Raw genomic sequence first — 24,254 nt, 5'->3', positions numbered from 1 at the left:
GTGTGCATCCAGCTGTTGCATAACTACAACTCCCAGCATGCACAGACTACCAAAGGGAATGCTGGGAGTTGTAGCAGTGTGCCTCCAGCTGTTGCAAAACTACAACTCTCAGCATGCCCTTCGGCTGTCAGTGCATGCTGAATTTTAGTTTTGCAACAGCTGTAGGCACACTGGTTGTGTATCACAGAGTTTGTGACCTAACTCAGTGTTTCGCATCCAGTGTGCCTCCAGCTGTTGCAAAACTACAACTCCCAGCATGCACTGAGAGACTGTACATGCTGGGAGTTCTAGTTGTTCAACAGCTGGAGGAACACTGGGAGTTTGTTACTTTACTTAGGGTTTCACAACCAATGTGCCTCCAGCTGTTGCATAACTACATCTCCCAGCATGTATGGTCTTTCAGTGCATGCTGGGAGTTGTAGTTTTGCAACAGCTGAAGGTTTGGCCCCCCCCCCCCCATGTAAATGTACAGGGTATAATCACACAGGCGGGGGTTTACAGTGAGTTTTCTGCTGCAAGTTTGAGATGCAGCAAATTTCCCACCGCAGCTCAACTACCAGTGAGAAACTCACTGTAAACCCCCCGCCCGTGTGAATGTACCCTAAAACACTACACTACACAAAATAAAGAGTAAAACACTACATATATACACCCTTATACAGCTGTTGAAAAACAACAAATCCCAGTATTGCTGGTCAGCCATTGACTGTCAAGGCATGTTGGGAGTTTTGCAACAGCTGGAGACACTCTGTTTAGGAAACAATGCCATAAGGTATGCATATCCCCAATTTAAGCCTCAAATGCGCATGACGCTCTCTTGCTATGAAGCCCTGTCTTATTTCAAGGCAACAGTTTAGTGCCACATATGGGATATTTAAGTACTCGGAAAAAATTGCGTTACAAATTTTTTTTTGGGGGGGGGGGGGCTTTTTCCCTAAAGTTGGGGGTCTACACAAGCATGTTAGTGTACATTATTTTTTTTTTTTTTTTTACACACAATAACATGCTGGTGTTGCCCCATACTTTTAAATTTTCACAAGCAGTAAAAGGGGAAAAAAAAAATTATAAATAAAAAAAATAAATAAATAAAAAGACCCCCAAAATTTCTAGTGCAATTTCTCCTGAGTACAGAAATACCCCATATGTGGATGTAAAATGCTCTGTGGGTGCACAGCAAGGCTCAGGAGTGAGAGCACCATGTACATTTGAGGCCTAAATTGGCGATTTACACAGGGGGTGGCTGATTTTACAGTGGTTCTGACAAACACAAAACAATAGATACCCACATGTGGCCCCATTTTGAAAACCACACCCCTCACGGAACGTAAAAAAGGGGTATAGTGAGCCTCAACACCCCACAGGTGTTTGACGAATTTTCATTAAAGTTAGGTGTTAAAAAAGGAAAAAAAAAATCTATATATCTTTTTTCACTAAAATGCTGGTGTTACGCTACATTTTTCATTTTCACAAGAGAAAATAGGAAAAGTTCCCCAAAATTTGTAGCCCCATTTTTTCTAAATATGGAAATAACCCATATGTGGATGTAAAGTGCTCTGCGGGCGAACTACAATGCTCAGAAGAGAAGGAGCTCCATTGGGCTTTTGGAGAGAGAATTTATCCAGAATTGAAGGCCACGTGTGTTTACAAAGGCCCAGATTTTTGTAACAGTGGACCGTGAAAATGAAAAATCAATTTTTTTTATTTGCACAGCCCACTGCTCCAAAGAGCTGTCAAAGGCCAGTGGGGCATAAATGCTCACGGCACCCCTTATTAAATTCTGTGAGGGGTGTAGTTTCCAAAATGGGGTCACATTTGGGGGGGCACTGTTCTGGCACCATGGGGCTTTGTAAACAAACATGGCCCCCGACTTCTATTCCAACCAAATTCTCTCTCCAAAAGCTCAATGGCGCTCCTTTTCTGAGCATTGTAGTTCGCCCGCAGAGCACTTTACATCCACATGTGGGGTATTTCCTTACTCAGAAGAAATAGTGTTACAAATTTTGGGAGACTTTTTCTCCTATTACCCCTTTTGAAAATGAAAAATATGGGGCAACACCAGCATTTTAGTGAAGAAAAAAAATCTAATTTTTCATTTTCACGTCAAACTTTAGCAGAAATTTGTCAAACACCTGTGGGGTGTAAAGGCTCACTGTACCCCTTGTTACGTGCCTTGAGGGGTGTAGTTTCCAAAATAGTATGCCATTTCCCCCCCCCCCTGTTCTGGCACCATAGGGGCTTCATAAATGCAACATGCCCCCTAAAAACCATTTCAGCAAAATTTGCTTTCCAAAAGACAAATGTGACTCCTTCTGAGCATTGTAGTGCGCCCGGTGAGGATATAAATCATGCAGTACACAGAAATAAAATGTGTTTAAATGCAGCGGAGTTGAAACAAATAACATTGCTTGAATACAGATGGCAAGTTAGCATTATACACACACTTCTATAACAAAATTGATATGGATAAAGGATACGTTCTTGTTGCTGTTGAGATTCCATGACACGTTCGACATGGCCCATGATTGAACTTTGAACTGAATCCAAATGATTACTGAGTCTCTGCATAAGTTCTATCTGGTTTTGTCGAAGCTCTGAAAGTTCCCTTTGTTGAATGTACAGTAGTGACATCAGTTCCCCATGTTCGAAGTTTGCCTAAAATGAATTAAAAAACAAAAACAATAAAATGTTTTATAATTAACTTTTTACATAAAATCTGTAAATATTTTTAAGTGTTTCTGTCAAAATAAAATATATTATGATAATTATTATTTGGGTTTTTATTATGTTGACATATCCTAGGAACATGGCAAAAGTTTTTATCTGTCCAAGTCTGAGTGTTCAGACCCCAATCGTTGGCAAAAAAAAAACGAGAAAAGTGTGTGGCCACTGGCATCTCTCCCCAATTTAACTGGCTCATTCTTGTTATCAGTCAGCATCTGGAAACTCAGACCCTGACCAATCAAATGTTTTTTTGCAGGACAGTAACAATTTTATATTTATTTTCTCTTACACATGGCTTCAAATAAATCCAACAAATATTTTCTTGCATTTTGTTCCTAGATACCTACTTGGTTTTCAGTTTTTTTTGGCGACAATGGTAGGTCTCTGTAAAAGGAATAGAATAAATAAAAATAATTAGATAAAAAGTAAATAATTAAAGGAATGTAAAAAAAACAAAAAACGGAAGTTTTCTGGTTATCAAATAAGATGTTTAAGCCTACAACTTTGATGGCCTACACAACTTTCCAAGAATAAATTCTGCTTGAATTCTACTTAACCTAACACTGTTGATTAAATCTGTCTAGCAGATGACCTTCTTTCTTCTTCCAGCCAAGTGTGCATGTGCTATGAATGGGAAGTAAGCTGCTGCTAGACCGTTCTGGTGGCCACATACCATATATACTCGAGTATAAGCCGACCCGAATATAAGACGAGGCCCCTAATTTCACCCCAAAATCCCAGGAAAAGTTATTGACTTGAGTATAAGCCTAGGGTGGGAAATACATCATCCCCCTGTCATCATCCCATCCCACACACACACCCTTCATAATCCCCTTGCCATAATCGGGGGGATTATGGCATCCCCTCATCATCCCCTTGTCATAATTCCCCCCCACCCCCTTCATCATCCCCTTGTCATAATCCCACCCCCCCCCCCCCCCCTTCATCATCCCCTTGTCATCGGCTGTCCGGGCTTGCTGGGAGTTGTAGCTTTGAAACCTCTGGAAGTCCGCAGGTTGAAGACCACTGCGGCCTTCGACATCATCCAGCCCCCTCTCACCCCCTTTAGTTCTGTACTCTCCTCCGCTCGGCGCTGGTCCGGTGCTGCAGGACTGTCCGATGGGGAGGTCGTCCGGTGGGATAGTGGTTCCGAGATGCCATCTTCACCGTGCTTCGGGCCCAGAATAGAGGCGTTGCCTTGACGATGACGCAGAGGAACGTTGGTAATGAACGTACCTCTGCGTCGTCGTCAAGGCAACATGACTATTCCTGGGCCGGGCCCGAAACGCGGAGAAGAGGCCTCCCCGGTGAAGATGGCAGCCCGGAACCACTATCCCACGGGACGACCTCCTCACCGGACAGTCCTGCAGCACCGGACCAGCGCCGAGCGGAGGGGAGTACAGAACTAAAGGGGGTGAGAGGGGGCTGGATGATGTTGAAGGCCGCAGTGGTCTTCAACCTGCGGACCTCCGATGGCTGCCCGGGCTTGCTGGGAGTTGTAGTTTTGAAACCTCTGGAGGTCCACAGGTTGAAGACCACTGAGGGCGGAGAGTTCACTCGAGTATAAGCCGAGGGGGGTGTTTTCAGCACGAAAATTCGTGCTGAAAAACTCGGCTTATACTCGAGTATATACGGTATCTCCCAGGGAACCAAAAGGAACAACTAAAATCCTTTCTGGGAGCCGGGGTACCATTACATAGATTGCAGGGGTCCCAACAGTTGGACACCCTGCGAACGGATATTTACCCTCTAGCCCGTGGGGGGGGGGGGCAAGATAAAAAAAAAAAAATCTTATTAAAATCTTATCTTACTGTTTTACTACCCAAATCTGGCTAGCATACACTGAGAAAACTACTCTCAATCACTAATGGTGCCTGTATGCATAGGTGTCCTGAAAATCTAATCCTACCATCTCTGGCATGCATGTTTATTTGCGGAATATAAATGTAAACAAAATGTCTATTTCAATCCCAATAACTACAGTTATATAAACTATAATTACTTGGTATGTGATTTTTTTTAAATTAAACATTTTCAGGCATATGCAGTAATCAGTAGTAAAATGTATGCAATAGATAAGCATACATGTCATCTTTCATGGACTTCTTGTAAGGTTTTGGGGAAGAATGGGGTGATACTTGGGTATTCCAGTCCTTCATAAGTAAACGTGGACTTTGTCCCTTTCCTCCAAAACTATTTATAGGGGTTGCGAATGCGTTCACTTCATCATCACGGTCACTGAAAGACAGAAATGAAAAAAAAATTCTAGTTTTGTATTTTTTTTTTTTTTTTTTTTTTTTTTAAACCTAACCAAGAAGCCACTTTACTAATGGGCTTCAAAAATAAAAATGACTGAATGGCTAAGAGTGCTATCTACTTTAAAGTCCACACAGCTAAATTAAGTACATTTAGGGTTACATCAGAATAACACTGGTTGCTCTTTACTGCACACTGCCAACAGAGACTACAAGAATACTGCACTAGCATGATTAAAATAGCTTTATCTTGAATTTACATGTGTTTTAAGTCTTCTTCTCCTTGTCCCAAACAGTAACTGACTCAAAGATATAGTATTCAAATATGTCATGCCCTGTATAAGCAACCCCAACTGTACTAGATAACGGAGCTTGATTTTACATATCTGCATGCAATGTGTATGGCAGAAACACCTACAGTATTTTTCGCTGCATAAGTCGCACTTTTTCTTCAAAAAGTTGGTGCGTCTTATAAGGCGAATACACACGGCCGGGACCTGCGGCTAATACAGGACATCATTGATCGCGGTGATGCCCTGTATTAACCCTTCAGACGCGGCGATCAAAGCTGACCGCCGAGTCTGAAGCAAAAATAACACTAACCGGCTGCTCAGTCGGGCTGTTCGGGACCGCTGCAGTGAAATCGTGGCATCCTGAACAACTTACAGGACACCGGGAGGGACCTTACCTGCTTCCTCTGTGTCTGCTCCATGCCGGGATCCCCTGCATGGCCGGCGCTCTCCGTCGTCACGCACGACGTCCCGTCATCCAATAGGAGCGGCGTGCGTAGCGACGTCATGGCGGCGACGGAGAGCGAGGATACCGGGCAGCAGAGACGTTCCGGAGCGAAGGGGACACCCCGGGGACGCAGCGACATTGATGGAGGGCGACATCCGTGAGTACTACCTCCTATACCAGTGGTCTTCAACCTGCGGACCTCCTGATGTTGCAAAACTACAACTCGCAGCATGCCCGGACAGCCAACGGCTGTCCGGGCATGCTGGAAGTTGTAGTTTTGCAACATCAGAAGGTCCGCAGGTTGAAGATCACTGCCCTATACTTTACATTGTATTTGGTTCAGAATCTTTATTTTCTAGATTTTTATCCTATAAAATTAGGTGCGTCATATGGCGGAAAAAACGGGTAACTCAAATTATGACATATCCACATTTTTATGATGATGTTTGTAAATAAAAGAGTATACACTAAGGTGCCCAAAACGAAGCCTCATTAAAAAAAATACCTTTCTATTAAACTGCTTTTGGTTTCTCTTGTTATATCAGGTGCTGCTGGCCATGGCTGAGAAATAACTTCCTCTTTCTTATCCTTATGGTTTGAAATTTCTAGACATGGAGAACTGATCAGCTCACTATCAGACATGGAAGGCGGAAACTCTAGTGGCCTTAAACCAAGCTCAGATGTATTACGGCTGCGAGTTGATAGAAGCTGTAGAGCGGAGGCCGCAGAGCTCATGCTTGGTGCTTGACTTGATGGACAATTCTCTTCCTTGACAACACCGACCGATATAGATGATGGATAATTTCTCTGTAGTGTCTCAGAGGCAATTTCTGGAATATCTTGGGACATGACCGTGGAAGCACTTGATATGACATCAGGAGATCGTTCACGGGTAGGTGAAGACTGGGGTACAACCAGGGGTTCCAAACTTTGAAGTTCTATGGGAAGGTTAGATGTAGTAACCTATTAATAACAAGACGAAAACATTTAAAGTGATCATAAAATATATATTATTTACGTGATTGTATGTTGTTGGGTTCTAGCATTATCCTAGTCGCAACATGACCACATACAACCAATCATCTTGTTACATATTGTGAAAAAAAAATATAGCAGCTGACTTAGGTTCACATCTAATTCGGAGGCTATGTCTCCAAGACAATTCCATTCAGCAGCATTAAATGGAGCCGGCTGGTTCACCACACATCAACGCAGTCAAACAGACCTTGGATAATGGGGTACGTCAGGTTTCAGGTGTCTGTTCATTTGACAAGATTTGAATGGATAAAAACAAGTTTTTTGTCCAGTCATTTGGATGGATTCTGCGATAGAGGCCCTAAATGGAGCCTCCAGCGCAGATGTGAACCTAGGGAAAGATGTATTAAAATCTCTTAAGAGGCAAAATTGACCAGTTGCCCAGAGCAACCAATCATTTCTTTTATTTTTTAAAAGGCCTTTGAAAAATTTAAGAAGCTATCTGATTGGTTGCTATGGCAGCTTTTGTCTTTTCTTAGGAAAACAGTTACCTGTAGTAGTGAAAAGTCAGTACGGAAACATAAAGCCTAAGGGTAACTGTTAACCCTTACATGTGTTATTTATGCAATGTGGCTTTCAAAAAGACACTAGAGAGAGAGAAAGTGTATTTTCATTGTTGCCTATTAAACATAAAATACTACATTTTAGGAAATATGCAGCAGCCTTCAGCTTTCACTGCAGATGTAGTTGTTGTAACTTATCAGCTAAATTAAGGCTCCTTTCACACTGAGTATTCATCAGTTATTAAACATCTGTTTTCTGTGTAAAAACGGATGTATAATAAAGGATTAAATAACGGGTGCTAACAGCTGAATAACGTCTGTCAAAATAACGGGCATATTCATCCATTAAGACCAGTCATAACATCCCTCATGTATGGCCGTTTTAACACCTCTGCCTACAGACTCCCACAGCCGGGACTACTACTACTCCCATCATGCAACAGACTTGTTTCCATGATGGGAGTAGTAATTCCCCGGCTGCGGGAGTCTGCCGGTTGCTGGGGAGGCTACATTAGTGTTTGTACTACTACCCCCATCATAAAACAGACTCTGTTCCATAATGGGGGTTGTAGTACATGTAAACCCATGTTTTTCATCTTGCAATCCATTTTAGATGTTCCACAATCCTATCCTTTAGTAGGGTTTCCATTAATTTCCGCACAATTTAGGTCAGACTTATAGGCCTATAGTTGCTTGATTCCTCCCTACTACCTTTCTTGTGAATGGGCACAACATTTGCAAATTTCCAATCTTCCGGGATGACCCGTTACCAGTGATTGGTTAAATAAATCTGTTAACGGTTTTACTAGCTCACCACTAAACTCTTTTAATAATTTTGGGTTTATCCCATCAAGCCCCTGTGACTTATTTGTCTTCACTTTAGATAACAAACGTAGAACCTCTTCCTTTGTAAAGACACATGCATCAAACATCAAAACTTCTTTTTCTTCTGTAAAACTGAACAAAGGTATTCATTAAGGCAGTCGGCTAGCCCTTTATTCTCTTCTACATACCTTCCTATGGTCTTTTTAAGGCTTTTCTAACGGATGTTTATAATGATCTTTTTAATGGAACAACTTTATAGTGTGAAAGGGACCTAACTCTTAAGGGCAGGGTAACACTGGACGCAACCTCAGGGTATTTCACACTGCGGATGTGCTGACTGGCTGGGGCCAGGTAGCTCTGTGTGTGCACTCGTAGTGGTGGATTTCTACAGAAGGTGATGGTGCCCAGGACCACCAAGGTTTTTTTTATCCTGTCCTGATCTCCTCTGTGTTGCAGGGAGAGATCTGTTTCCCCAGGTCCATGAGCATTCAGATACTTTGAGATCTTCCATGAGCAGAACTCAAATTGAACTTCTAGTAATTTATAATCCAAGGCAATTTACCATCTGCTGAGTATGCAAATTAAGAAGCTGAAGAGAACTTGCTGCGATAAGTAGGTTGTCCAGACAAGGAATCCCTGTGTAATTTTGTATAGTTGTAAAAAAAAGAAAAAAAGGTACAAATGCTACAATTGCTTTGGTAATTTATATGTTGATGATATTCCTTATGGGAGAACCACAAACTAGAAATTTAAGCATATTTTCTTAGGATGGTACTGCAAATAAGATTTATGAGCTGGATGAAATGGAAGATTGAAACAAAATCTTTTAAATATTGCCTTTCCATAGCAGCTATTTCCCAAATCACAGGAACTTGACACCTTAAGGACCAAGCCCATTTTGACCTTAAGAACCCGGACAATTTTAATTTAGCATTTTCGTTTTTTCCTCCTCGTCTTCTAAAAATCATAACTTTTATATTTTCATCCACAGACAAGTATGAGGGCTTGTTTTTCTGCATAATGACATCATTCATTTTACCATGAGTATGGCGCAAAAAAAAAAAAAAAAAACTATTTGTGTGGGGAAATTATAAAAGTAAACCGCAATTTTGCAAATTTTGGAAGGTTTCGTTTTCCCGCCATACAATTTACGGTAAAAACAACATATGTTCTTTATTTTGTGGGTCAATACGATTAAAATTATACCCATGATTACATACTTTCTATTATTGTTGCGCTAAAAAAAAAAAAATATTAAACATTTTTTTTAAACAAATTAGTATGCTTAAAATCCTTCTATTTTGACGACCTATAATTTTTTCATTTTTTCCATATAAGCGGCGGTATGAGGGCTAATTTTTTGTGCCATGATGTGTACTTTTTATTGATACCACATTTGTTAATATAATACTTTTATTTAATTTTAATACATTTATTTTTGAATAAAATGTGACAAAAAAAAAAGCAGCAATTTTGTGCTTTTTTTTACGTTCACCGTACGGGATCAATAACATTATATTTTAATAGTTCGGACATTTACACACGCGGCGATACCAAATGTGTATTTATTTTTTTACACTTTATGGGGGTAAAATGAGAAAAAAAATGGATATTTTACATTTTTATTGGGGGGGAGGGGATTTTTCCTTTTTTTTTTTAACACTAATAGTCCCCATAGGGGACTATTTATAGCAATCCTTTGATTTCTAATACTGTTCAGTGCTATCGGCTAGCTTCTGCTCTGGTCTTCTCTATCTCAGACCAGAGCAGAAGACCCGTGGAAGGCGGCGGAGTTAGGTGAGGGGACCTCCGTGCGCCGTTCTGGACGATCGGATCTCCGCGGCAGCAATACAGGCGATCCGATCATTCATATTTCTGACCTCACTGCCGCAGATGCCGTGATCTGTATTGATCACGGCATCTGAGGGGTTAAAGGCAGACATCCGCGTTGGCCATTACCGGCGGGTCCCTGGCAGCGATCAGCAGACGGGGCAAGCAGCGCATGATCCGAGCATCGCTCCAAGCTCGTGGTCATGTGCAGGATGTAAATATACGTCCTGGTGCGCTAAGTACCGTATCACCAGGACGAAAATTTACGTCCTTGGTTATTAACCTCTTCAGGACATAGGGCGTATGGATACGCCCTGCATCCCGAGTCCTTAAGGACCGAGGGCGTATCCATACGCCCGTGGGAATTCCGGCCCCCACCGCTAGCCGGTTGGGGACCGGAGCCGGATGCCTGCTGAAATCGTTCAGCAGGCATCCCGGCATATCGCCCAGGGGGGTCATTATGCCCCCCCATGTCGGCGATCGCCGCAGATCGCTGGACAATTCAGTCCAGCGATCTGCGGCGATTCCGGGTCAATCGGGTCTCCAGTGACCCGGTGACCCGGAATTACTGGCTGTTCGGGGCCGTCTCTGACGGCCCCGAACAGCCAGAGCCTGCAGGGGTGAGGTGGCACTGTGCATGCTGGGAGTTGTAGTTATGCAACAGCTGAATGTCCCCCCCAATGTGAACGTACAGGGTACACTTACATGGGCGGAGGATTACAGTAAGTATCTGGCTGCAAGTTTGAGCTGCCGCAAACTTTCTGCTGCAGCTCAAATTGCCAGCGAGAAACTACTGTGAACCCCCGTCCGTGTGACTGTACCCTAAAAACACTACACTACACTACACTACCACAAAAAATAAAATAAAAAGTAAAAAACACTACGTATACACATACCCCTACACAGCCCCCCTCCCCTCCCCAATAAAAATGAAAAACGTCTGGTACGCCACTGTTTCCAGAACGGAGCCTCCAGCTGTTGCAAAACAACTCCCAGTATTGTCGGACAGCCGTTGACTGTCCAGGCATGCTGGGAGTTTTGCAACAGCTGGAGGCACCCTGTTTGGGAATCACTGGCGTAGAATACCCCTATGTCCACCCCTATGCAATCGCTAATTTAGGCCTCAAATGCGCATGGCGCTCTCACTTTGGAGCCCTGTCGTATTTCAAGGCAACAGTTTAGGGCCACATATGGGGTATCGCCGTACTCGGAAGAAATTGTGTTACAAATTTTGGGGGGTATTTTCTGCTTTTACCCTTTTTAAAAATGTAAAATTTTTGGGAAAACAAGCATTTTAGGTAAAAAAATAATTTTTTTTTTTACATATGCAAAAGTCGTGAAACACCTGTGGGGTATAAAGGTTCACTTAACCCCTTGTTACGTTCCCCGAGGGGTCTAGTTTCCAAAATGGTATGCCATGTGGGGGTTTTTTGCTGTCCTGGCACCATAGGGGCTTCCTAAATGCAGCATGCCCCCAGAGAAAAATTTGCGTTCAAAAAGCCAAATGTGACTCCTTCTCTTCCAAGACCTGTAGTGCGCCAGCAGAGCCCTTTTCACCCCCATATGGGGTGTTTTCTGAATCGGGAGAAATTGGGCTTCAAATTTTTAGGGGTATTTTCTGCTATTACCCTTTTTAAAAAGAAAAATTTTTTGGGAAAACAAGCATTTTAGGTAAAATTTTTTTTTTTTTTTTTTTTACATTTGCAAAAGTCGTGAAACACCTGTGGGGTATTAAGGTTCACTTTATCCCATGTTACATTCCCCGAGGGGTCTAGTTTCTAAAATGGTATGCCATGTGTTTTTTTTTTTTGCTGTTCTGGCACCATAAGGGCTTCCTAAAGGTAACATGCCCCCCAAAAACCATTTCAGAAAAACGTACTCTCCAAAATCCCCTTGTCGCTCCTTCCCTTCTGAGCCCTCTACTGCGCCCGCCGAACACTTTACATAGACATATGAGGTATGTCCTTACTCGAGAGAAATTGGGCTACAAATACAAGTAAAAATTTTGTCCTTTTACCCCTTGTAAAAATTCAAAAATTGGGTCTGCAAGAACATGTGAGTGTAAAAAATGAAGATTGTGAATTTTCTCCTTCACTTTGCTTCTATTCCTGTGAAACACCTAAAGGGTTAAAACGCTGACTGAATGTCATTTTGAATACTTTTGGGGGTGTAGTTTTTATAATGGGGTCATTTATGGGGTATTTCTAATATGAAGACCCTTCAAATCCACTTCAAACCTGAACTGGTCCCTGAAAAATACTGAGTTTGAAAATTTTGTGAAAAATCGGAAAATTGCTGCTGACCGTTGAAGCCCTCTGGTGTCTTCCAAAAGTAAAAACACGTCAATTTTATGATGCAAACATAAAGTAGACATATTGTATATGTGAACCAAAAAAAAATTTATTCGTAATATCCATTTTCCTTACAAGCAGAGAGCTTCAAAGTTAGAAAAATGCAAAATTTTCAAATTTTTCATCAAATTTACGGATTTTACACCAAGAAATGATGCAAGTATCGACAAAAATTTACCACTATGTTAAAGTAGAATATGTCACGAAAAAACAATCTCGGAATCAGAATGATAACTAAAAGCATTCCAGAGTTATTAATGTTTAAAGTGACAGTGGTCAGATGTGCAAAAAACGCTCCGGTCCTTAAGGCCAAAATGGGCTCCGTCCTGAAGGGGTTAAGAGAGACTCAAGATGGTGACTCAAGTAAAGAAGTGATAGAGAAATTTGAGATTTATGATGCTCCAAAAAAATAATAATAAATAAATAAAACGAACAACTTTTTCTGTAGTGGGAAAAGGAGCAGAACAATGGCCCCAAACAGAAGAAGATCCTTCCCATCTCATTAGTCAGAAGCAATTTGCAACTGGAAAAAAGGGTCATCACTGCACATAGTAAGAGGTACACTTGGATGGTGAGGGAAGAGCCATATGTCCTAGAAGTCCAACACTAACACAGCAGCAGTGACTCCACTCTCAACCTTGCTGCATCGTGCAGAGACTCGCAGCGGAAGCACAACATGAATCTGGGGAAAGCTGCACGCAACTGTCTTTTTCACTGTGTTTAACGTGGTGAAAAAAGTCATTTTATTACCTTTATGCTCCATGTAAATATAATTATGATGATTTAAGAAGAGCAAAAAAAAACAAAAGAATTTGGCAACTTTTGGTGGGGTTTAGTTTTTATGCAGTACACTTTTCAGTTAAACATTTTATAATTATTCTGGAGGTTAAACAGGATTACAACTATACCCAATTTATATAGGTTTTGTTTCATTTTACTACTTTTAAAAATAATTATAACATATTTTTAATAAAAATGTCAACCACCTATGTGCTGCAGATGCTATATAAACAGTCGGTCCCTGCTGTAAATAACAAAAGACACAGTGCTAAGCTTAAAGGGGAACACTGGTGGAACATTTTTTTTTCTTAAATCAACTGGTGCCAGAAAGTTAAAACAGATTTGTAAATTACTTCTATTAAAAATCTTAATCCTTCCAGTGCTTATCAGCTGCTATATGCTCCAGAGGAAGTAGTGTAGGTCTCTGCTGATACCTCTGTCCATGCCTGGAACTGTCCCCCATAGGTTTGCTATGGGGATTTGCTTGTACTCTCAACAGTTCCTGACATGGCGGCAGATGTGTCAGCGGGTAGCACTGTGGTCAGACTGAAAAGCATTTCAGAAAGAAATACAACTTCCTGTGCAGTGTACAGCAGCTGATAAGTACTGGAAGGATCAATATTTTTAAATAGAAGTAATTTACAAATCAATTTTCTGGCACCAGTTGAATTTTAAAACTTAGTTTTCCACCGGAGTACCCCTTTAAAGCCAAAGCTATTCAAACAACATAGATTTAAAAAAAAAAGTAAAGTATAGTTGAGTTAGTTTGCTAAAAGGTGTTAACGATTTTAAATAATCCTTAGGCTACGTTTCCACTTGGTTTTTTCTCTGTCAGTTTTTGGAAAACTGCCACTGCAGTTTTTGAGCCAAAGTCAGAAGTGGATCCATAAGGGAGGGGAAATGTAAGTCCTTCCTTTATATTTCCTATTCCTTTTGAATACACTTCTGGCTTTGGCTCCAAAACTGCAGTGGCAGTACTCCAAAAACTGCCAGGAAAAAAAACAAGTGGAAACTTAGCCTAAAGGCCCCACAAAAACCTTGCAGAGTTTACAAGCACCAAATTGATTGTAATATTAATTATTAATATTGACTATTGTAAAGTCAATATTAATAAAAAGTCTGAACAAAATACAATGAAGAGAAATCAAGTATACCTGAACAACTGATCTAGGTGAAAGGGAGTCAGACAGTCCTGGAATAAGTACTGCAGATGTTCTTGAAGGAGCTTGAAAGCTTCCACCACTTGATCCACTTATACAACCACTTATGCTATTCTCCATCTTTAGCTTTGGACTAAGTTCATCACCAGACCTTAAAAAAAAAAACAAAAAAAAAAAACATAGCCTGAGTTAGTTAAGAAAATGTTATTTGATGCCAATTTTCATTTTTGCATTTTTGTTTTTTTACTCCTCCCCTTCTAAAAATCATAAGGCTTTCAATTTTGCATCTACAGACCCATATAAGGGCTTGTTTTTTTTTTGCGTCACCAATTGTACTTTGTAATGACACTTATTTTATAACAATCTGCGTTGAAACAAAAACAAAAAACAAATTATTTGTAAATTATTAGTACATTTTGGAGGCTTCCGTTTCTATGCAGTGCACTTTAAAGTAAAAATGACACCTGATCTTTATTCTGTAGGTCCATACGATTACCAAAATTAGAATGTTTAAAATTGCATCTTCTGACCCCTATAAAACTTTTTTATTTTGGCACATACGGGGCTATATGAGGGCTAATTTTTTTGCACCGTGGTTTGTAGTTTTTAGAAGAACCATTTTTGTTCTGATGGGACTTTAATCCCTTTCAATTTTTTTATGATATATTAAGTGCACAATATTTATGGTATATGAAGTTTCACCACAATGGTCCCGATAGGCTTCGCTGAGCTGCCGGGATCCTTTAACTTCCATTTTAGACACCGCGATCAACTATGATCATGGCGCCTAAGGGTTAATGTCGGTCATTGGCCCGATCTGAGGTGCCCGCCATTAACCCTGGGTCGTGGCTGCTGATAGCAATTTGGACCCACTGGGTTTGAAGTGTGCTCAGCTCGTGAGCACGCTTTAAACCATGGTAAAGGGACCAGGAAGTACGCCCTGTGTCCTTAAGTACCAGGACGCATGGGCGTACCCATACGCTTTGCGTCCGGAACCGGTTAAAGTGTGGCACAGGATATAAATGCACATTTAAACACCATTTTTACACCACAAATTGAGACAAGGTTGGTCAAAAGTATGTGGACATACTTATTTGAGATATATAAAAAATCCCATACCAAAAACAATGGGTGAGTGAACATGGAGGCTGGCTAACTTTCAACTCAAACAACCTCCACTATCCCAAAAAGCTTTGCATACAATTCTGTATTGCATCTCTGGGTCTTTGTGTCCTTTCAAGCCAAGACAACATTTACGCAATGATGTTGCTGAAAAGATCTGGCTCACAATGGGTATTTTAACTAATCCAATAGGTGGTGTTCAGAGTGGTTAAGGCTGAGGCTCTCTTCAAGAAAAAAACTTCTTGCCAAAAAGATGAAAGGCTCTCCCACTGGTCTCTACGCCTTACAAAACTCTTTTTATGGCTATACAGTAAGCTAGCTAGCTCTGAATTGCTGTAGATTACAGCAAACAATAATTTCAATGTCACAAGAGGCCTTGCCACTTTATATTTTTTATATGTGCTATGTGTACTATTTAAATAGTAAAGTCAATAAAATACAAAAAACTATTAAAAGAAACTTGGTGGCATATGTAATGTGGGTACACTGCTTTAAACAATAAAACTTTATATAAAGCAATACTAAGGAGATAAAAGGTTACCTGGAGACAGACACATCACTGGTTGAGACATTATTTAGAGGAGTGACTGACGTGAGTGAACCAAGACTTGTGGAAGAGGAGGAGACAATCTGTTGCAAAAATAACGTAAGTATACAAATAAAAATCAATGAGTTCCATAACACCAACAGAGAAGCAAGTATCTTTCTATACAGTTTAATTTACACATTAGTCAGACTAAGATGTGTATCGTTGTGTGAACGGCCTTGGCCAGTGATTTACTGAGCAGGTATTTCCTGCAGGAATTAAACATCAGGGAGCAGTGGAAACCTGGTGCTGTAAGACCAGTAGATGTGAGAGATCCAGGCAGGTTAGTATGCGATTTTTTTTAAAGCATCCCAAACCCACTATAACTAACCTTGGTATGCCCAGAATAATCCTTTAAAAAATAAGGCTCTATTGACGCTAGTAGCCACGTGCTTCTGACCTTCGTTTTAGTCATCGGTGAAGGTCTCAGCATCCAGACCCTACTGATTCAAACTTCTGACACCTCACCATGACAGAAAGTATTTTTTTTGACGATCGACTTTAAAAGGGGTACTCCGGTGCCAGAAAGTTAAACAGATTTGTAAATGACTTCTATTTTAAAATCTCAATCCTTCTAGTACTTCTCAGCTGCTGTATGCTCCAGAGGAAGTTCCTTTTCGAATTTCCCTTCTGTCTGACCACAGTGCTCTCCCCTGTCACCTCTGTCCATGTCAGGAACTGTGCAGAGCAGGAGAGGTTTGCCATGTGGATTTGTTCCTGCTCCTGACAGTTCCTGACATGGACAGAGCTGTCATTAGAAAGCACTATGGTCAGAAAGAAAATAATTTCAAAAAGAAAATAACTTTCTGTGGAGCATTCAGCAGCTGATAAGTACCGGAAGGATTAAAAATTTTTAATAGAAGTAATTTACAAATTTGTATAACTTTCTGGCACCAGTTTAAAAAATATGTTTACCACTGGGAGAACCCCTTTAAGGGTAGGGTCACACGTTTTGCTGTATATTTGCTGTTAATGGATAGCAAAATCAGCTTGCTACAAAAATACATCCAAATTCCACCTAACGAGGGAGTAATGTATATACCCTCGCACATAAATTATAAATGTCCTTAAATGATAATTAATATTCTACTTACACTATCATAATCATTAATTAGGCCTAGATATATAAAACTAAACTTTATTTAAATCACAGATAAATTTAGACATAAAGACATATATAAATATAGAAAACATAAATAATTCTCATAAACAGTACAACATTGTGTCTTTCGACCAGATGGAAGTCACAAATCACAGATGTGGTAGGGAAGGGATAAAGGGTACAGGTGAACCCCTACTCAATAAAGAGTCCTACCTAGCCCTCACTAATCAATAAGTGTGGACAGGGACCGGGTGATGTAAACATTCCTTTACAGATAGGTCATAAACGGAACAGATTTATATGGCATCTCTTGCTCCCTTTTCAACGCGTTTCTCCCTTAGCAAATGACTAGGGTTCATCAGGGGCTGGAGAAAAAATATATCATATAAATATATATAGTATTGCAGATGGTGTACTGCAGTAGAGTAAAATGACATGATACTAGGGCACAGTTGAGTGAGTCAAGACTGTAAAAAATAATGACAGTCGAACATGCGAGATGAGTTCATTCAACAAGTGTACATAGGTAAATCCATTATATATGATAACGGCCCATTCCAGGAGGGTACCAACTTAAAGCAGGTAAAAGCTCTATATCAGTCTCACAGTGAAACAGCAAAATAGCGAGATGATCCCAGTATGGTTCAAACAGGGCTATATTGATAGGGTATAGATGACCTCAGAAGCAAGTTCAGTTCAAGACCTGGAAATTGATACAATCCTATAAGTTAAGCGTTGTTGGCCCATCCTGGTAACAACAGAGGCATTTCCCTTTCATACAGTAGTTACCTGATGATAAAGTCAGATAGATGAAACCGTTGAGAGAAAGTGAGACTGTGCGTCCCCGTTTTTCGACCCAATGGTCTTCCCGGACCAGATAGCTCAGATGCGTGGACCCACAAGATGTGCGTTCTGTAAAGGAATGTTTACATCAACCGGTCCCTGTCCACACTTATTGATTAGTGAGGGCAAGGGTATAGACTAGGTAGGGCTCTTTATTGAGTAGGGGTTCAACTGTACCCTTTACCCCTTCCCTACCACATTGTGATTTGTGACTTCCATCTGGTCGAAAGACACAAGGTTGTACTGTTTGAGAATTATTTAATGTTTTCTATATTTATATATGTCTTTATGTCTAAATTTATCTGTGATTTAAATAAAGTTTAGTTTTTATATGTCTAGGCCTAATTAATGATTATGATAGTGTAAAAAGAAAAATACATCCAGTGTGATCCTAACCTAAGGGTACGTTCATACGAGCGGACCCACAGCCTATTTTAGGCTGCAGATCAGACGCTGAAGGACCGCTGCTTGGTGGCTTTACATGTGCCTGCTCGGAGTAGCAATACGCCTCTACGAGCAGACACACTAAAGCAATGTGAGTCACCGTGCATGCGTGGTGTACTCGCACACATGGTGGCCGCTCCACCTGCTCCATGAGCTAGGCAGATAGCAGCTGTGACGTGAGAGTATACTGCGCGTGTGCATGTGTCTGCACGTAGCGGCATACTGCCGCTCCGAGCAGGCACATGTAAAGCCACCATGCAGGGGTCCTTCAACGTCGGATCCACAGCGTAAAATACGCTGTGGGTCCACTCGTGTGAACGTACATTTAAGCGTAAGGGTACATTTAAACGTACGTTCTTATTGGTATATAATCCGCTGCAGTAATGCCACTGTGGATTTTACAAAGATTACATAAGTAGGAGAACATTATAATTTATATTATATATATATATATATATATATATATATATATATATATATATATATATATATATATTTTTTTTTTTTTTTTTTTCTGTATAATTTGTCATTTGTTGATTAAAATCCACTGTCCACTGTTGTACAGAATCTTTTCTACTCAGCTCTTTCTGCTCTACAATAAGATGCAGATAGATTACACAGCATTTTCATGTTGACAAGTTTCCTTTAAAGCTAAAAAACATAAATGGGAAGCTTATCAAAACTTGTGTAGAGGAAGAGTGGTGCAGTTGCCCATAGCAACCAATCAGATTGCTTCTATTATTTTTGAAAGGCCTCTTAAAAATTGAAAGAAGTGATCTGATTGGTTGCTATGGGCAACTGCACCACTCTTCCTCTACACAAGCTTTGGTAAATCTCTCCCTTAAGAGATCAAATGTCTGCAACCCCAGTGATTGACCATGTGTAAAATGTATAAATCAAGTTTTTTTGATATAAAAAAAAAGTGATTTTATTTTCTAATTTTACTCTTTATAGTTTTAAACAATCTTTAAATGGTCACTCTCATAACTTATTTTTGCTATTGAACTCCTTATAATAAAAAAAATATTTCTAATATACTTTGCTAAAAAAAAAAAAAAAAAAAAAAAAAAAAAAAAAAACATTAAGTTTTCTATGTTTTATTTGTGCTTAAAAAAAAAGCTCAAGAGCACATTTTCCCCCATCTCATACACAGACTTTGGACCAAAGTCCAAACACAGGAAGTGCCGCCTGGAGTGCTGAGGGGGGTGTGTCCAACCAACAGAATATGGCATTTAAGTGTGAGAGGAGCTATGATTGGATGAGGCTGGACACACCCCCCTCAGCACTCAAGGCTGCACTTCCTGTGTTTGGGCTTCGGTGTATGACATGGGGCAAAATGTGCTCTTGAGCTTTTTTAAACACAAAACATCTAATTTGTTTAAATAAAGTATATTAGAAATATTTCTTATTTACCATAAGGAGTGCAATAGCAAAAATTAGTTTGAATGAGAGACCATTTAAATCTAGCAGTTTCCAGTAAGGCCACTAAGCCTTATAATCATATGATACCTTCTCTAGTGTAGAGAAAACTGTTCAGAAGTTTACTTAAAATCACGAGTAGGATTAAAATGATAGATAAGCAGCAGATAGACAAAATGGAATAAGGCCATTTATAAAAGCTGGCGATATGCCCGATTCCACGCTGAAGCTCCCATTTTAGTCAATGGGAGCTTCATGACCCCCACCACAGCCGTGCCCAGGCCCAAAGAGAGCTACTGTGCTGCACTTCACATGGGCACATTCTGTTCTCTTGTGAGCATACCCTTGGGCCACAGCCACAATGTAAGAACTCACCATTGAATAACATTTTTGAAAAAAAATATAATAAAATCGGTTCAGTGTCTAGTTTTAGCTTTTAAAAAATATATACAGTGGTCCCTCAACATACGATGGTAATCCGTTCCAAATGAACCATCGTATGTTGAGGGATCCGTGCAATGTAAAGTTTAGGAAGCTGTACTCACCTGTCCCCGCCGCTCCGGACCCGTCACCCCTGCCCTGGATGTTGCCCTCCATCGCTGTCGCCGCGGTCCCGTGGTGTCCCCGACGGTCTGGATGTCTCTGCTCCACAAGAGCCTCGCTCTCAGTCGCCGTCATCACGTCACTACGCACGCACGCCGCTTCTATTGGATGACGGGCCGGCGTGCGCGCGACAAGATGACGTCAAAGAAGAGCGCTGGCGATGGAGGGGATCGTGAAGATGACGCTCCGGAGCCCCGAGGACAGGTAGGAGACCATCACCGGAGCACACGGGCCACCGTAAACGGCTATCCGGAAGCAGCTGAAGCAGTCTGAGCTGCCGGATAGCCTTTTATGCGATAGCCCCGACATACAAAAGCATCGTATATTGATGCTGCCCTCAACATGCGATGGCCTCTGAGAGGCCATCGCATGTTGAAATTATCGTATGTCGGGGCCATCGTAGGTCGGGAGGTCACTGTATCTATATTCAGGTGATACATTACTTTTAAAAGAAACCCCACATCTTTGTCTAGACTGCTTACCCAGTAGCATTGCCAGGGAGGTGTGGGCCGCATCGGGTGACACCTGCAAATAGGGCGACACCACCAAGTAGGAAGCTATCCCACAATGGTGTCACCCCATTAATCCTTCACTGCCCCCATACAGCAGTGTTTCCCAAGTAGTGTGCATCCAGCTGTTGAAAAACCACAGCTCTCAGCATGCCAGGAAGGCGAAAAGCTGTCTGGACATGCTGGGAGTTGTAGTTTTGCAATATCTCTAGGCACCCTGCTAGGGAAACACTGCCATAGACTGAGCGATCTCGGCCTCCAGCTCAGCTCCTCACCCTGATGGGGTCAGAGGAAGGACCAGAGTGCTTGGAGTGAACAGTGGATGATGGCATGGCTGGCAGGTTACACAGGTAACACTATAAATACTGTGCCCTGACACCTGCCAGTCCTCATCAACCCCCCCCCCCCCCCCCCGCCCCCTTTGTGAATTCTATCCCTGTACTGTTCTGTGATTGCATATTAACCCTGTACTGTGTATCATCCCTGTACCGTGACACCACTGGCTGTATTATGCCTGTACCGTGACACCACTGGCTGTATTATGCCTGTACTGTGACACCACTGGCTGTATTATGCCTGTACTGTGACACCACTGGCTGTATTATGCCTGTACTGTGACATCACTACGCATTGTTATATTTTATATGTAGGGGGCACAGGACAGGGGCATTGTTATTATATGCGAGGGGCACTGAGTGTTTTGCATTTTAGAAGCATGGTGTTAATTATAAAAGGAATTTCTGGCGTTGTACAGTTTTTACGCAACAATATGTTGCAGTATTGTATTCAGAAGGTGCACTGTATGGCAAGGTTATATTCAGAGGCACAGTGTGGAATAGTGTTATATTCAAAGAGCACAGTGTGTGGTGGTATTTTATTCAGAGGGCACAGTGTGTGGTAGCATTATATACAGAGGATACACTGTGTGGTAGTATTATATTCAGGGGATGACGTGTGTGGTTGTATTATATTCAGAGGGTACAGTGTGTGGTAGTGTTATATTTAGAGTATACAGTGTGTGGTAGTATCATATTGAGAGAGTGCAATAGTATTATATTCAGAGGGTACAGTGTGTGCTAGGTTTATATTCAGAGAGCACAGTGTGTGCCAGGTTTATATTCAGAGAGCACAGTGTGTGGTAGTATTATATTTACAGAATACAGTGTCTGGCAGTATCATATTCAGAGGATACAGCGTCAGGAAGCATTATATTAATTATTTTTATATAGAGGATCAGACTCCGCTGACCTAGTAAGGAGCCATCTGGGCAGCAAGTTCTATAGAGAGAAGATTTTGCTGGATGAAGTCCTGGCGGTATGTACCAGCTGAATTAGATAAGGAAAGACTATAGAGAAGAAGTCACCTTAAGTCACTGATATCATTCTGTATTCAACTCACTATGTCCCATCAAAGCTGGAGTCACTTGTAAGTTCTGCAGTTATGATGGATGAAACAACAACTTCCAGCATAACCTTAGCAATGTTTAGGTCATACTGGGAGCTGTAGTTTTACATGGTAAAAACATCTTTAGCACTTTCCCATTATGTGGCAATTAGCATATTTGATTACTATTCTAGAAAAAAAAATTCGCAATGCGCTACATCATTGGCATCCATTGCAACAGGCTAGAAGATTACTTTGGTGGTGGTGGTGGGGGCGGTTTGTAATGGGTGACACCATTTTCTACCGCACCAGGTGACACAAACCGTATTTCGAGAGGTTCTAACCACATGGTCTTGAACATAAGCTATCAAACAGTCATTTCTAAAATAAAAAACATTGAAACAATTGAAAAAGGTTTACCTGTTGCACGGTGACACTGGGCATCATAAAAGCATCAGGTGTCATCAGTTTAGGTTTTGGGTCTGTTGACAGCAACAAGAAATCTGTGGTGTTTCTGAGACTATCAGACTGAGATTCATGAAGCGCTTCTGAAATAGGCAGCCGTTCAGTTCCAACATCAATTATTTGATCAGGAGTAGCTGAAAATAGACAGAATACTGATCAAGTTGTGATAACTATATAAGGATGCAGACTGGCCAGTTAGAACACAGCAAAACTGCATGCATTTTACCTTTCAGTATGGTATATGGCTGAGCAATTTTGAAAAGTGAAACTTTTTTTCTGTCCAAATTTAATATTTTTTTAATCAAAAAATTGCATTAAAAACAACTGCGGTTTTGCCATGTGGTAGGTAGCTCACTGCATAGCATACTATCTTTACATGTGATACCATCCTAACACTGCCCATACATATATACAGCAATATTTAAAAGGGTTATCCACCATAAGGTGATTTTAGTACGTACCTGGCAGTCAATAATGGACATGCTTAGGAAGGACCTGCGCTGGTCTGGTCTAAATGGCTGTCATGAGATTACCATAACACTGTGGCTAGCTTTTTGTGAACTGGTATTTCCTGTTTGAGTTTTTCTGACTACAAATCCCATAATTCCATTTTCCTCCCTCCCACACATCATCCACACATTCCTCTCTCCCATAAATCAATCAGGGTGCCTACAGCTGTTTCCTTAGTTGCAGATTGATCTCTCTGCCACCAAGTGATCGCTCCACCCATTGAAGCAGACAGGCTCCCTGTCATCAGCTGACTAGTGTGTCAGGTCTCGGCCGCATTGCAAGCTGGGGAAAATCTTAGACAGTCATTTTGTATGCTGATAAAAATAAATATTGGTGTGAAAATCCCAGAATTGTGAGAAAACCGTCACACACAGGTACAGACACTATATTATGAACTACACTAACTTTACAGCCCCTGTAGCATAGTCAAATAAAAAAAAAATCCTGGAATACCCCTTTAACAGTCAGAATGAGGACAAACAATTCTTTCTGTAGCTTATGTATTCATGGTGGGATCTGTGTGTTCTCAACGGAAGCAGACTTAAGTCAGTGTGTGAGTAGGCTTTCCTTGTGTCCCCTTGACATGTGGCAACTTGTATCTAGCAGGCTTGGAATGGTGAAAATAAAACAAGCTGAAAGACCAGAGCTGTATATGCTCTAGGTCAGTGTTTCCCAAGCGTGGTGCTCAAGTACCCCAAACAGGTAATGTTTTCAGGATTTCCTTAGTCTTTCACAGGTGACATAATTGTAGCAATGCCTGATGCTATGACCACAATTATGCCACATGTTAAAGACTAAGTAAAACCTGAAAACATGACTTGTTGCGGGTAATTGAGGACCAGGCTTGAAAACACTGCTCTAGACAACAATGTGTCATAATAAGTTATCATGTATACAGTATCTGCTCCATTCCATTCACAAATCCTTACAGCTTGCACTCAATTCCAATACCAGATGCTTTCCCTGCACAAGTTCCTAATTCCCCTATATCTCTATTGCACACCCTCAGAATCATAATGGATGGCATGAGAGAGTAGTTCTTAGCACTGTAAATCAAGCACTGGGGGAAG

At 41.1% G+C, this 24,254-nt stretch overlaps 1 protein-coding gene across 1 annotated transcript in view; it reads right to left on the bottom strand.

Moving 5' to 3' along the window:
- EDC4 (enhancer of mRNA decapping 4) overlaps nt 1-24,254 on the bottom strand; it is a 110,400-nt gene that overhangs the window by 25,572 nt on the left and 60,574 nt on the right. Inside the window, 7 exon segments of the mRNA XM_056526448.1 lie at nt 2,475-2,652; nt 3,069-3,105; nt 4,807-4,959; nt 6,220-6,677; nt 14,193-14,349; nt 15,862-15,950; nt 22,630-22,808. Coding sequence (XP_056382423.1) covers nt 2,475-2,652; nt 3,069-3,105; nt 4,807-4,959; nt 6,220-6,677; nt 14,193-14,349; nt 15,862-15,950; nt 22,630-22,808 — 1,251 coding nt within the window.

The sequence above is a fragment of the Hyla sarda genome, chromosome 6 (genome assembly GCF_029499605.1).
Source record: "Hyla sarda isolate aHylSar1 chromosome 6, aHylSar1.hap1, whole genome shotgun sequence".
NCBI lineage: Eukaryota > Metazoa > Chordata > Amphibia > Anura > Hylidae > Hyla > Hyla sarda.
The sequence above is the reverse complement of the archived record's forward strand: the minus strand, read 5'-3'. Positions and strand labels throughout refer to the sequence as shown.